At 41.4% G+C, this 14,736-nt stretch overlaps 1 protein-coding gene and 1 long non-coding RNA gene across 5 annotated transcripts; one reads left to right on the top strand and one right to left on the bottom strand.

The window, feature by feature from the left end:
* Nucleotides 1–15: 15 nt before the first annotated feature.
* On the bottom strand, nucleotides 16–13,681 carry capn3a (calpain 3a, (p94)). 4 transcript variants are annotated; one of them, XM_063908199.1, is made up of 21 exons: nucleotides 13,176–13,681; nucleotides 12,353–12,422; nucleotides 10,467–10,585; nucleotides 10,057–10,190; nucleotides 9,799–9,967; nucleotides 9,288–9,371; nucleotides 9,050–9,144; nucleotides 8,618–8,695; nucleotides 8,382–8,542; nucleotides 8,127–8,296; nucleotides 7,666–7,677; nucleotides 7,262–7,470; nucleotides 5,097–5,133; nucleotides 4,176–4,253; nucleotides 3,553–3,610; nucleotides 3,235–3,299; nucleotides 2,404–2,472; nucleotides 2,197–2,275; nucleotides 1,421–1,537; nucleotides 1,080–1,138; nucleotides 16–813 (listed from the first exon to the last, which is right to left on the bottom strand). In XM_063908199.1, exons 1-21 carry the CDS (start codon nucleotides 13,425–13,427, stop codon nucleotides 787–789), a joined length of 2,142 nt encoding a protein of 713 aa, XP_063764269.1. In that variant the 5' UTR covers nucleotides 13,428–13,681; the 3' UTR covers nucleotides 16–786. The 4 variants fall into 4 exon arrangements, with proteins under 4 accessions (XP_063764269.1, XP_063764267.1, XP_063764268.1 ...); XM_063908197.1 differs by having other exon boundaries at nucleotides 1,421–1,561; XM_063908198.1 differs by having other exon boundaries at nucleotides 3,226–3,299.
* On the top strand, nucleotides 1,367–3,487 carry LOC134881075 (uncharacterized). Its single transcript, XR_010167991.1, has 3 exons — nucleotides 1,367–1,588; nucleotides 2,431–2,501; nucleotides 3,169–3,487. It is a non-coding gene; the product is annotated as an uncharacterized LOC134881075 (long non-coding RNA).
* Nucleotides 13,682–14,736: the final 1,055 nt, after the last annotated feature.

Consider the following 14,736-nt stretch of genomic DNA (forward strand, 5'->3'; position numbering starts at 1 on the left):
CAGTGACGCAAAAACTACACATTTATTTGATTTATTTGGTTAAAATGGTTAAAAATGCAGTACACTCATTTGACCAAAGCCTTAATAATAAGGAAAAAAAATCACAAAAAAGCAGCAGTCCAACCCTTTAGCCATACGCTTTCAAATCCATATTTTAACCTTCAATTAAAAATCATCAGCTCCACATTTTATTATGATAAGGGGGGGTAATATTCCTGTTTTCTGGAGCTGAGATGAACAATAAAAAGCCTGAGTTTGTCCACCAAATGTGACCCATTCACAGGAATGAGGGGTTAAAAACAGGGTGATGAGTGTGTTCTATTCCCCAGAAATATAACAGCTGTTTTTCGGAGTGATTCACGAGTTTATTCACCGTCCACCAGAGAGCCTGGAATAAATACAGGAAGTATGCTGCTCATTTTAAAACAGTAGAAGAAGTCGGAGGTACTGTGACAGAGAAAAGAGGTTGTGTGTGTCTGATGCCTGAGAGAGAATACGGAACAAGTGTCTTTTTTAAAAATAAAATAATGGCTGAAAAGGAGAGACTGATGTTTGACAGGATTTAGAGAAATAAATGTAGAAAGGTTCTGAGACCTACACAGAGGGCACTATGAAGAGGAGGAAGAGATGAAGCATGGTGGACATTTCTGGAGAGGAAGAGCAGATTTCAGGGGGGGTTTGAAGGTCTGAAGGCGAGGTGGATGAGAGCTAACGACGGCACACTGAGTTTTGAGGTAAAGGCGGCAGGTCTGGTCCTCGTGAAGAAACCTGAGGAGGGGGAGCCTCTCAGGCGTACATGGTCAGCTGGAGCCACTGAGGGGGGAGAGAGGGGAGAGAGGGGAGAGGAAGTAAGTCTGGCTTTTTAACAGCAGTTACTACAAATGTGAAGGTCTCATTAAACAGCAGGTGTGCAATTCTCACAAGCTATCTATTATTTCACATGCAAAGGTTACGTCAGCCTAGACTTCATTCGTTAATATTAAACCCCCCTGCCGAGCTTCAGGTTGATGCCGCATTAACGAGCCACAGGTGGAAATAATCAAGTGTGTGTGTGTGTGTGTGTGTTTATTGTCTCTCACCTCCAGGACACTGAGTCTGATGGTACCGTCTCCATCCTGATCGAAGGCCTGGAACGCCCCTGGAGAAACAATAGAACAACACAAGGTGATGAGTATGCAAATGATGCACCTCATTCAGGATCCTCTCCAATGATTCCAAAACACGCACAGCTTTACAAGAAGTGTTTTCCACTTGTTCAGTACTTCTGTTCATTTAAACGGACACACAAAGTGTAATATTGATGCACAGCTGGAAGAGTTTATTTTTCCTGTCTTGTCGACGTTCTGTAAAAGTCAGCAATCCGAAAAAAGTCAAAAGTACTTCAAAGGGTTCTCCTGGTGTCTGTGCAGCAGCGACTTACTGAACATGGCTTCGAGTCGCACCAGACAGCTGATGAAGCTGTCGAAGTCGATGTTCATGTTCTCGTTGGCGTAGCGCATGGTGATGATGTCGTACAGCTGGTTGTTGAGACGGAAGCCTGAGCGGGACACAAGACACATGACTGTACAGTGAAGAGATCATTAGGGGGGTGAGTTCATCTGCAGCACACGTCAACAACCCAATAAACATGCACCTTCACATCATTAAGTATCATGTTTCTGAATGCAGCATGCAGCAAACATTAAGTCAATAAGCTTCAATCATAAGTCCATGATTGAGAGGCATTTACTGCTTTCAAATCTACTTTTAGCAGCTTTGTCTGTTTCTAAAACCATTCAAGTGTTAAATAAACAAAACATATGGTAAATAACAACAACTCAGTTCATCACATTTACAGAAACACCTTGAACTCTGTGGTTGTTTGGAGTTTGGGATTTATTTGCTGAGGTTTTGAGTTCAGATTCAGATGATTCTTCAAAGCTGTGAGAAAACCAAAGTTCAATTCAATTCCGTCCAGATCATAACTTCAACTTTTTAATGAGTTTTTGGATTCTTAACCCTTTAAATCCCACAGTTGTTTTGTATGGAATACTTTCTTAAAGTCTTGGACGTCAAATTAAAAAGCACAGCAGTTAACACGCATCTCTCAAAACCTCAAAAACTCAAATGATCTGTTGAATTGTTTTTATTCTGTGTGAGAAAATCAGTGTTTTTGTAAAGTGGATGAACTGAAAGAATGAAGATTAGTTTTGTTACCTGCATCGTTGACAGCGTTCCTCATCTCGTAACTGTTGATGCTGCCGAACTGATCGGCGTTGTAGTGCTTAAAGATTCCCTGAAACAGAGGAGACGTGGCCTTTCATTTAGAAATAGTCAAATAACCAGCTCAGAGGGGAACGTTTGTAAAGAGCCAAATTAAAATCGTAGGTTTGATTCATGGAAACGTAGAGAGCTAATCCCCACCTGCCACTGTTTGATTTTGTTCCACAGATGTCTGAACTCCTGCAGGTTGAGTCTTCCTGTCCCGTCCATCTGCACACAGCAGGTTAAGCCCAAAAAACGTGTGTATTTTGCAAATAAGAAAAAGTTCTCATATTTTCGTCAATCTGACATTTCAGTAAAAAATGTAATGATTTTAATTGTTTTATGAAAGAAATTTGAATATTTGATTTTTATTCAATCTTTAATTATTTATTTTCACAAGGTATGTAACCTTTTTTATGAATCACTAAATGATTATAGTTAAATGTAATTATTTAAAATATTTGATTCATCAATTATCATTTCTTTCTTATTTAGCACAAAATAATAATAACCAACAAAGTTTCTGCATGCTTTAAATTTCTGCTCACTAAGGTATTGACCTTTTATTGCACAATCATTCCTTTTCATACTTTAGGTTTATATTACTAACTTGCATACCTGTCTTTAAAAAAGGTTTTGACTGCAGGATTTCTACTTTTAGAGTAATGTCACAGTGGGTACTTTTACTGCAGTGAGTGTTGTAATGCATGTTGATAAATATAAATATTCATATCATTTCAGTAAACGTGTAATGTGTGTGTGTGTGTGTGTGTGTGTGTGTGTGTGTGTGTGTGTGTGTGTGTGTGTGTGTGTGTGTGTGTGTGTGTGTGTGTGTGTGTGTGTGTGTGTGTGTGTGTGTGTGTGTGTGTGTGTGTGTGTGTGTGTGTGTGTGTGTGTGTGTGTGTGTGTGTGTGTGTTTGTTAGCAAGGTTAAGTGAGGCCCTGAGCGTGCAGCAGACCAGCAGCCCGATGCTCTCGATACAAAGGATACGTCCATCAGAGCAATCATGCTCCTGCAGCTCTCCAGACTGAAGCCCTCCGTGTTCAGGTCCTTATCTGCAACACAAAATACAACAAAACATGATTTATCTGCAGGAAAATGTATAAAAACATGATTTATCTGCAGGAAAATGTATAAAAACATGATTTATCTGCAGGAAAATGTATAAAAACATGATTTATCTGCAGGAAAATGTATAAAAACATGATTTATCTGCAGGAAAATGTATAGAAACATGATATATCTGCAGGAATGTAAGGAGAGTGTTCAGTGTAACAAAGTGTGTGAGGACGGTCGGTCTGGACTCACGTCTGGTGATGACTCTGTTGAGGACGTTCTTCAGCTCGCTGGCAGTGATTTCTCTTTCCTGTGAGAGGGACCAGAGTGCAGAGGGAGACAGTAGAGGAAGAGAACACCGCCACACATATCATTAATGTCATTTCTACAATAACTGAGCAACTCTTTTGACAGATTGACTCCTGATCTCATATTTTGATGCATATTTATTATTCATGCCATGGAGCTAACCTGAGAAACGTCTCGATTTGGTGTAAAAAAAACTAAGGCTATAAGGTGGAAACTATACGCTCTATACTAAAGGAAATATAGAGGATATGTTTCTGTAATCAGATCAAAAATGGTGGTTTCAATGTGACATTTCTTTCTCAATTTCTCAAAAAGAGCTACACCCAAAAAGTAAAACAGAAAACCTCTTTAAAATAATAAAAATAAATTCCAAAAATGTAAGAAATTCAAACAACTTCAAATAAAGAAATTGTAAAAAATAATGAATAAATAAAAAATATGTAATTTAAAATTAAAAAATCTACATCATTTAAAAGCAATCATTAAATGTTTTAAAATATAGAGAATACTCAAAAGAACACAAACTAGTTCTGTTTTTCATGTCCTCCTGTACTTCCTGTACTCACATCGCCGGCTATCTCCTGAAAGATGGTCCTGAACTGCTGGTCCTCCTCGCTCTCCTCCCCCGCTGAGGCCGGCGCCGGCTGAGGAGTGGAGGAGAGAGAGAGCGATGAAAGACGAGAGGGCGAGAGACAGAGGACATGTGGGGGTATCATATCAGAGCAACGTGTACGTTATTCCGGATGGATGAAGAGGGGAAGCTTTATAGCCCAGGGTTCATCCTCTTTTAATAAACTGCAGGAAGTTTGTGTGAAAGGAGAGATTTAGAGGATTATTTCCTGAGCATTTTGATGCCTCTGTCTGTACTGTGCTTTTTATATTTGCAAGAATTGCTTTGTGTTTTTTATGAACTGTGGGATCAATAATACCTTTCAGTCATACTTCAGACCTTCATAATCGAATGCGTTTAGGTCCATAATTATAAACTCTTGATTCCTTTTCGTGCTGGGCTTGGTGAATAAGATTGTAATTGTTATATTATCTGATACTGAGGTATTTTTAGTCTTAATTTATCTAATTGTGGCTAATTGAAATGTGGTGTTGCGTCTCAAAGGGTTATTCCTATTCAATCGTTTCCAATAATAACTGCTTGGATGCAAATTAGAAGGTTGTTTCTTTGAACTGAAAAATTCAAAGCTGTTAAAAAACTAAACCTCTTCATGCTGCATCTCTTTCAACTAAATACAAATATAAGGAAATAGCCTCTTGTGTTAAGTATGTTTCCTAAATTCTGCAATATCCATTAAAACCTCCAAAAAAACCCACTTCTTTTTTCAGTACTTTAAAAGTTTCGGCTGATTTTCACTCGTGGGTTCTCGCTGCTCTGAGTCGTATCTTCATAGTTTATTTCCCTTATGGTCTGTCTGTGTGGATAAAAGCTCCAGCAGAATGAAGTGTGACGTAAAGAGGAATGGAAGCACACTCACCACGGGGTGATCGGCCTCGATCCTGTTCTCTATCTCCCTGGGTGAAGACGAACAAACAGACGTCACGATGCTGACAACAACCTCCGGACACTCGCCTCTTTAACTACAACCGTGTTATTATCAGCAGGAAATATCCAGGAACAAAGACTGAATCCTGAGCCACATTAATCATGCATTACATCATTAATCAAAAGGCTTAAAGTCCCATACTCACAACGGACTAAAACATATGAAAATATTCCAGAAGAGCCGCTGCGAATAGAAAGGGTTAGTTCAGTACCACCTGTCGAGGACTTCTCCTGCCCTCTGATTTCAAGGCGTCCTCTCATACAATAAGTGCATTTGTTCTGGTGTTAAAGCAGATTAAAACTAGGGCTGTTAAGAAAAGATTTCATGCAACAAAAGGTGAAATTAAAGCTTGTGTTTGTCCCTTCACAGGCTGGTTCCCCGGGGGGGGGGGGGGTCCTTCTCTCTCGTCTCGCTGCAGCTCCGGGGTCGTTGGTTCGAGGCGTGAAAATGCAGGTATTGAATATTTTGGAAAAGTTTACCGGAGATTGGCAAAAACTGAAGTCGCTTGTCCTAAAAAAGATTCCATAACAGCTTCGAACTGGGGCCGATTTCTTCCAGTTCTACAAATCAAATCGCCGTTAAAATTGTTTGCTCTTGGTGGTTCGTGTCCCACCCACCAAACATGGAGTCAAACCCACCCTCATGAAGAACACACACACACACACACCCCCCGTGTACTGCTAGTCTATGCATGCATAGGTAGGGCTGGGTATTGCTGTGTAGGCTGAATTTAAGGATCATCTTTGGGATTCTTTTGGTGGTGAAATGTTTTTTAAACGTCATTATCAATAAAATAAATGACATTAGAGGCTTTTAGGTGTTGTTCATTTCCTCGTCCTGAGTCCAATTCATACAGACTTTCCACACTCCTTTTAATAAGGACGCACAAGGACATCAGCCTGTGTTTGGTTTCTGCAGGTAAAGACCTTGAAATGAAACGGGTTAAAGAACACGAACAGGTTTTGGCTGCGTTTACATTGAAAATGAGTCGAAGCAGTTTTCTTATCTTGCTAGTCCTTGTAAGAGTCTGCCAGTGCGATACAAAGGTATTAAAAAAAGGTTAATTCCACTACAGGAGACACTTGATGTTGGGTATAATTGTGTGGGGGGGGGGAAGGGCTTTTATCTGTAAGGCAATCAGCAAATTCAGATCGGCTTGAAAGGGAACTTATAGAGTTGGATTCAAACCACCTTGATTTACTACACCTGTCAATTCCAAATGTCAACGTCTATCAGGAGAATACATTTAATATGTTGATGTTTTGAACTGTGAATTGGACAAAACGAGAGAACATTTACATTTTTAACGAGCTTTATTTCTATTGAGATCTATCTGTCTGTCTGTCTGTCTGTCTGTCTGTCTGTCTGTCTGTCTGTCTGTCTGTCTGTCTGTCTGTCTGTCTGTCTGTCTGTCTGTCTGTCTGTCTGTCTGTCTGTCTGTCTATCTATCTATCTGTCTGTCCGTCTGTCAATCTGTCTGTCTGTCTATCTATCTGTCTGTCCGTCTATCCATCTGTCTGTCTGTCTGTCTATCTGTCTGTCTGTCTGTCTGTCTGTCTGTCTGTCTGTCTGTCTGTCTGTCTGTCTGTCTGTCTGTCCGTCTGTCCATCTGTCTGTCTGTCTATCTATCTGTCTGTCCGTCTGTCCATCTGTCTGTCTGTCTGTCTATCTATCTATCTATCTTTCTGTCTGTCTGTCTGTCTGTCTGTCTGTCTGTCTGTCTGTCTGTCTGTCCGTCTGTCCATCTGTCTGTCTGTCTATCTATCTGTCTGTCCGTCTGTCCATCTGTCTGTCTGTCTGTCTATCTATCTATCTATCTATCTGTCTGTCTGTCTGTCTGTCTGTCTGTCTGTCTGTCTTGCCTTATTTGTTGGAGAGAATTCTTATTTGTAACTATTTTATTTTTAGGAATTATTATAATTATTTCTTTTCAGATCTCAGACTTCCTTCAGGAGGGAAAAGTCCACATGGCCCTTTCTATTAAAGCCTCAATACCCAGCCCTGCTCAGAAACATCAACATGAAGGGAAAGCTAACTGTTTCTTATTCTAACACTGGGTTACAAACACTCCACCTCCCCCCCCCCCCCCCACTCACTCTGAGGTGTTCTTCTTCTCGGAGAAGACCCTCAGGATGAACTCCCCCTCCTGGTGCGGCTCGTAGGTGGAGGGCACGATGACGTACTCCCCCGGGCTCAGGCGGAAGCGCTGGGTCACCTCCCGCAGGTTGATGTAGGACTTGCAGCGCGCCTTGGACGAGGTCAGCAGGAAGAAGTCCTTCTGCATGTGCTGCTTGTTGCCGTGCATCTGCAGGGGGGGGGGGGAATTGGGGGGAGAGGGTCCCGAATAATGACTGGAAATGCTCATAAAGAGAAACTACAAAGAAGAGTTTAACCAAGAGTGCCGAACACGGGTGGTGATAATCGAATTAGGAAACGTGTTGTTGAGTAGGATGTTTTTAACTTGCACCCCGCGCCTCCGGTTCCTTTCACACCCCCTCACCTCCTTTGGAACCTGCAGAGAAACAGAGGAGACGTCAGTGATTGTGAGGGGTACAAATACAAAAGCTAATTCCTCCTGTTGTTTCAACGTCATTACTGCTGTTAAAGGAATGGAAAACAATCAAAATAACTGATTCAATTCTGGGTTTCAGAAGGAGTTTGACGGCCATTCTTAGTTTATTAAATATGAATCAGATGGTCAGGAGAGAAAGGGGCTAGATATTCTGAGATTAAAGAGGGGTTTCTTATTGATTAATCCCCTTCACCAGTGTATATCTTTTATTTAGTATACTGCAGGCAGACAACACAACAGGACTAAAGTAAAGTCACAAAATAAAACCCTCTTTTTCTTGAATGAAAATATTTAATCTCTGGAAATTCAGAGTTTTCCCCACAAACTATTCCCCCTCTCCCCCAACTCTTTCTCCCTGAACTCAGTCCCACGTTCATGTCTCAGATCACCTCATAGATGGCGAACCCGATGGTGAAGAGGTTGGCTCCCATCTTCCTCTCTTTCCGCCGGTTCTTCTGCATCAGCGCCACCACGAAGGTGCAGCCCACCTCGTTGTCCTCGGGGTCGTCGTCCTCCTCCAGCAGCCGCAGGCGGTACTGAGGGTTCGTCCAGAACGTGTCTGCAGCACATTGACCGGGACATTTAGCTTTTGTATTTCTTTTTATTTGACAGTTTCTTCATCTTTACTTTAGTGCCGCCGGTACCTGGGTAGTTCCTGCAGCCCCCGGCGGAGCAGCCTCGCACCCAGCGGCCCTCGTTGACCGACACCGTCCACTTGTGGATCTTATCGTCCTCCAGAGCGTCCGGGGTCAGGTTACAGATCTCGATCTTGGTGTAGTTCTTCTTGAAGTCCTCGAAGGACATCCTGCAAGAGAGGATACGCTCTGAACTGTGTCTCTGCGGTCTGACTGAACCCAAACCAAACCGTGATCAGACTCACCAGAACTCTCCGTCCTCTGCGCTCTGATGCTGCAGCTTCTCCTTCTCCGTCTTAGAGAGCGTCGTCCACTCCTTAGAGCTGAGAGAGGAAGTGTTACAATAGATCTAAGCAAAGAGTCTCATAAAACAGATAAATATGAATCCTTTACTCGAGACATTTTAACGTTCATTTTTCCAAATACATTTTGGTTTGTTGATGCTTATCAAATTCAAAATGCTGCTGACAATTTGCACATCCAATATAGAAATGTGGCTTTCTGTAAACAAGCTGGAATATAAGTTAATAAGCATCTGGTAGCAGTAATAAAGGATAAGGTGAAAGACTTCAGAGTAGTTTTTATTTAAAGACTTGACACTTCATCAAACTCCAGCTCCAAACTCAAGAGGCTGAGAATAAATATATATTTCATTTATTGTAAATAAAGAGGGTTACTTGTCACTCCAGGGTCCGTTCCACTCCACCTGTCCCCACGGGTTCCTGAGGCGCACCAGACGCACCTTAGACTCTTTGTGCTGAGACGGTTTGCACTGCGGGACGGGATTATCACATTTAAACACAACTAATGATTTATATTTCCTTATTTGACACGCCTTATTGTGTGTGTGCAGCCCTGCAGGTTAAATGGTCAAAAACTATCCAAGAAAATGTGAATATAATCAGGATTTCTTACCTCCTCCACGGCGGTCACAGAGTAGGCGTGCCCCTTCACGAGTCCCGTCACCGTACGAGTCTCAAAGCGGGCAGGAACCAGCGACTGCAGACACAGAATACACCTTTATATTGCAGAAATACTATACACTGCATTTTATTCAAAGTAAAACTCTGAATGAATAGCTGAAAGTGACATGCACATGAAGCATTTTACTGCAGAATATCTTTTATTATTTCTTAAAACTGAAAGCAAAGTTTGCTACGTCTTGATTTTTCCTTATACCTTGATGCATAAACACAAACTCATTCCTCTTTATTGCAATGACTGAGAATGTATTGAGTTTTCAAAGTTTTTTTATCTTATTTTGGTGATGAATGAACATCATGCGGTCTTTCCATATAAAAAGTATAGACTATTAGATGCATGTATAGATATAGTTCAATATATTTGGACATAGAGGTTATATAGAAGGGTTATTGACCGTCAGTCTATATAAACTTTATTTATGTACGGTATTGTCAGTACTCACGTCGATGGAGCAGCCCATGAGCGAGCCCCTCTCCAGAGCCTTCTTCATGATCTTGTAGAGCTCCTTGGGGGCCTCCTTCATCTCGTAGAACTCAGTGACCCCCCCGGTGAAGTCCTCCATGGCCTCGGTGGTGTTCCCGCCCTTCAGAGCCTCGTAGGAGCCGTGCAGCCTGCAGGAGGACAGCGTGTGAATGCACCGTGCAGCTTAATGTTATGTATAGTACTTTACTGTGTGCAGAGAAGAGGAAGGAACACTGACTTGGCGTAGGCCTTCTCCAGCAGCGCGCTCCAGAACTCGTTCCTCTCGGCGGACTTGGTGAACACCAGCTGGTTGTTGAAGGTGGGGATGCGGTCGTCGATAACCACGTCCACCCAGTCCCCATAACGCCAGAACTGCAGGAAACAAGGAGAAATAATTACATAATATAAAGGAGATTAATGTTCCTTTGACTTCTGTAAACTTTAAACACTTTCATCAGAATTACTTTGACATATTTCAGCACAAAGCTTCCACTTCTACTTCAGATAAACTTCAGAAAATGGCTGTTCTCAGTGTATTTACTCTGACATTAATACATGTTTTCTTCCTTTCTTTCATACTTCATATTAAGGAGGATTCAAAGCTAAATGCAGGACGGAATATCTGAGAGTTGATGTTTTGTTCTGAACCTGGAAATGGAAGATGCCTCCGTATCCGTCTGAGAAGCTCTGCTCGTGAGGAACCACTCGGTACAGCAGCTTCTCGTACAGCGTCAGGCAGGCGATGGCCGCCAGCAGCCAGCAGTCACCTGAAACAACGTCATGTTAGTGCACCTGAACACAGGAAGTGATGTCATGTTAGTGCACCTGAACACAGGAAGTGATGTCATGATAATGCACCTGAACACAGGAAGTGAAGCCATGTTAGTGCACCTGAACACAGGAAGTGATGTCATGATAATGCACCTGAACACAGGAAGTGATGTCATGTTAATGCACCTGAACACAGGAAGTGATGTCATGTTAGTGCACCTGAACACAGGAAGTGAAGTCATGTTAGTGCACCTGAACACAGGAAGTGATGTCATGTTAGTGCACCTGAGCACAGGAAGTGATGTCATGATAATGCACCTGAACACAGGAAGTGAAGTCATGTTAGTGCACCTGAACACAGGAAGTGATGTCATGTTAGTGCACCTGAACACAGGAAGTGATGTCATGTTAGTGCACCTGAACACAGGAAGTGATGTCATGTTAATGCACCTGAACACAGGAAGTGATGTCATGTTAGTGCACCTGAACACAGGAAGTGATGTCATGATAATGCGACTGAACACAGGAAGTGATGTCATGTTAGTGCACCTGAACACAGGAAGTGATGTCATGATAATGCGACTGAACACAGGAAGTGATGTCATGTTAGTGCACCTGAACACAGGAAGTGATGTCATGTTAGTGCACCTGAACACAGGAAGTGATGTCATGATAATGCGACTGAACACAGGAAGTGATGTCATGTTAGTGCATCTGAACACAGGAAGTGATGTCATGTTAGTGCACCTGAACACAGGAAGTGATGTCATGTTAGTGCACCTGAACACAGGAAGTGATGTCATGTTAGTGCACCTGAACCAGAATTAAGTGTATTTGAATTCCCTTAAATGTGATTCTTCTTCTTTTTTTAACACTTGAATGTGATTGTCTCTCCTGGAAACCCTAAAACATAAAGCCAAGTCACGCTACGTCAGATAAAAATACATTAAATAAAACTGTGCATACTGTAGAGTGTGCATGGTTAAATCAAAGTTTACTAAATATCACGGATCAATACATTTACATTTGGGGAAAAAAGGAAACATTTCGCCCAAATGTCTAACCTGAAATATCTCTCCAGGTCATCACGAGTTCACAGACAGTAACAACAAAGTAAGTATGAGTTTTGTTGACGGCTCTGTCCTCACCTGCATGACTGTATTGTGAGGTTAAATTCAATTGTCATAAAAGAGTGATCCATAAAACCAGAATTCCCAAGACTTTAGAAGGACTAATTGAAAAACCAATTAAGGACTTATCAGTGACTTTTGGGACTGTTTCGGATCTGCGGATTAATAAAGTAGAGCCACTTTGATGGCGTTGAATATCAAATGTTTCATCACAAGGAATCGCTTAAACTTCAGTGAGACTTCCCCCCAAAAATATATGTTTTAAATCCAATCAGTTGTTCTTTTTCCTTCTACCAGAAAAAGCAGATTTTTTTTGTGTTTTCTGAGGAAAAAGGACCCCTGCAGAGTGCTGATGTGTGAGTGTTTTCATTTCAGTTGATTGTCCAGGTGTGTGTGTGTGTGTGTGTGTGTGTGACCTGTAACAATGTCATTTTTTCAGAAGGGAATAGTTCACACTGTGCTTTGTCCCTTTATTTTCCGTCTGAACTGCAAAACAATGAGAAGTGCTGCTGGATGAATTCCCTTCCAAAAGAGTAAGCACAATAAGTGGAGGCCGCGGCAGGCAGAGGTGTGTGTGTGTGTGTGTGTGTGTGTGTTGTTCCCCTAAAACTGCCTGAATACATCAGTATTTACCCAGATCTCCCTGGCAGATGTCTGTCCTGCTGGCTCCTCCAACAATGAACTGAGGGTTCTCACAGATCTCCTGCAGACACAAAAAATAAATCCATTTTATACATCTCAGGATTTTCGTCAAATACTAAAATATAGTCTTCTCTAAATAAATGAAACAACCTTTACAATAAAGGTGAAAGGTCGTGTGGCAATGGAATTAATTAACTTCAATTAACCTGTATATCTCCAGGTTAAAAAGGTCATAGAAATACCAAAACATCACTCTTTGTATTTTTATTCAAGTTATATATTTTACATTTTTACACAAATATTTATATTTTATTTTATCTTTTTTTTGTCTGAATATTCTTGTTTTTTTTAATTATAATTATTAGGTTTTATACTTGATTTAAAAACAACTTTATTTATTTCCCAGTTAAATAAAAAAACAGAAATTGTCAGTTTCTGGATTTTAAAATAAAAACAATTGAATTAAATAAAGATTAAAATATAAACAGTATTTAGAAACACAGAGAAGTTAAATGGTAATTGTTGATATTGAATAAAAATAAATGTGGTGTTTTGCACCTCCTATTGCTTCAGAGTCAGAGATACAGAGACTGTTTCTTATTCTGAAAATCCCACCGCAGAATTTTACTTTCACACACATTCCAGACCAACGTGACTTAGAAAAAGCAGTTGTATGGACTGGGAATCAAACCACCATCCCATCAAATGGCAAACTATCACCCTGAGCCCCAGCCTCCGCTCCAGGTGTGCTACAGGTGAGATATTATAAACCACGTCTCCATCCCCTCCTTTATCAATCGGTTCGTCCTCTTACCTTGGGCCTCTTCCACACGATGTTCTTGACCTTGTTGGACTTGTGTCCGAGCTCCTTGAAGCCCAGAGACTCCACGGTGGCGGGGAAAGACTCATCCTCGAACAGGCTCTTCTTCGTCAGATACTCCTGCCGCAGGGCGCTGAAGTCCTGGCCGTTGAAGCGCAGCGGCTTGTTCAGAGACCCTTCCCCGTCCCTGCGCTCCCGCTCCCGGATCAGCCGGTCGCAGAAAAAGCCCGACGGTGTGTACGGCATCTCGTCGAGTCTTTCCTTCTTTTTTTTAAACCTGGCTTTTGCCACTTGTACTCAAGTCGTCAAAAAATCCCTAAAAGCCCTGGCATAAATCCAAACAGCTAATGTGTGATTGGCTCCTTCTTTGTGTGACGTCGCCCTCCCCTTCGTCACAGAGTAGACCTCAGTGAAAGACTCCACCTGAATTCACCTGTGCATTTACACACGTATGCACAGAAGCCGTACACATCACATAATTAAGAGTATTTGTTGCTTTCCCATTGGCTGCACCGGACAATGCTGGCCCTGGCGCTGGTGCATCATTGTTGGGGGACACAAAGGGCCCGGGGGGTGCAAAGAGTGACCCGGTGGATGGCCTGCCTCAGCAGAAGGCATTCAGCCTTTAAACCTGTTTCAATGGAGCTCCGCATCCAGCAGCCTCAGCATTACTGCAGCTGGATAATGCTGCAAGAGGAGCATCCTCCCGTTCTATCACAGGTGCACATTATATCCCTGCAGTCTAAAGGCGCGGATAATCCGGTCTTAAAGAAGCATAACATGTAGTCCCACATGAAGACTGCGTCCCGTAAAAAGTCATCATATCGAAAATCGTCTTAGGACGTTTCTCAAAGTGTTTAGTATTTCATATTTTAAAACAATGAGAAACTTTCCCAAAATAAGTTCCGTCTCAGCAGAACTCCAGCAGGCTCTGGAGCATCATAACATCCATTTCCACTGAGGAGAGGAAAAGGTAAAAGATGCCCCGAGCCATTTTAATGAGATACTGTCTAAAGATCAAAATTAGGGAAGAGGATTAGGGTAACCTGTGAAGTGTTTTCTGAGATCCGACAAAAGGGATACTTTTTTTTAAGTCTGAGAAAAAAGTATTCAATTTGTTTTGTAATTCTTAGAAAAAGTGACTTGAGTTCTTAGAAAAAAGTCAGAATTCTGAGAAAATGTGTAAAAAATCTTAGAAAAATGTGAAATGATTTGAAGAAAGTCAGAATTCTGTGAGAAAAAATCATTCAATTTGTTTTGTAATTCTGAGAAAGAGTCAGAATTCTATTTTTGGAAAACATAAAAGATGCCCAAAGTCATTTTAATGAGAAACTGTCTGAAGTAGTTTGTATATCAACATTACAGAAAAGGATAACATGGGTTTTCTTTGTTATAGATTCGACCAAAAGTCATCTTTTTTTTGTTCAGAGAAAAAATAATTTGAATTCACATTTTTTTTTCTTTTCAAATTTCACTTTTGGTCAGACTTCAAAATCAATGTCACATGTGGCCCTGATCCTCTTCCCTTTAAAATAATGACCACTTTTCCCAAAAT

The sequence above is a fragment of the Eleginops maclovinus genome, chromosome 19 (assembly GCF_036324505.1).
Source record: "Eleginops maclovinus isolate JMC-PN-2008 ecotype Puerto Natales chromosome 19, JC_Emac_rtc_rv5, whole genome shotgun sequence".
Lineage (NCBI taxonomy): Eukaryota > Metazoa > Chordata > Actinopteri > Perciformes > Eleginopidae > Eleginops > Eleginops maclovinus.

Coding starts and splice junctions, on each gene's coding strand:
- capn3a (XM_063908196.1), bottom strand. CDS start 13,427: ATGCCGTACACACCGTCGGGCTTTTTCTGCGACCGGCTGATCCGGGAG. Junction 9,968..10,056: donor CTGGAGAAGGCCTACGCCAA/GTCAGTGTTCCT, acceptor GTCCTCCTGCAG/GCTGCACGGCTCCTACGAGG. Junction 8,543..8,617: donor GCAGAGGACGGAGAGTTCTG/GTGAGTCTGATC, acceptor CCTCTCTTGCAG/GATGTCCTTCGAGGACTTCA.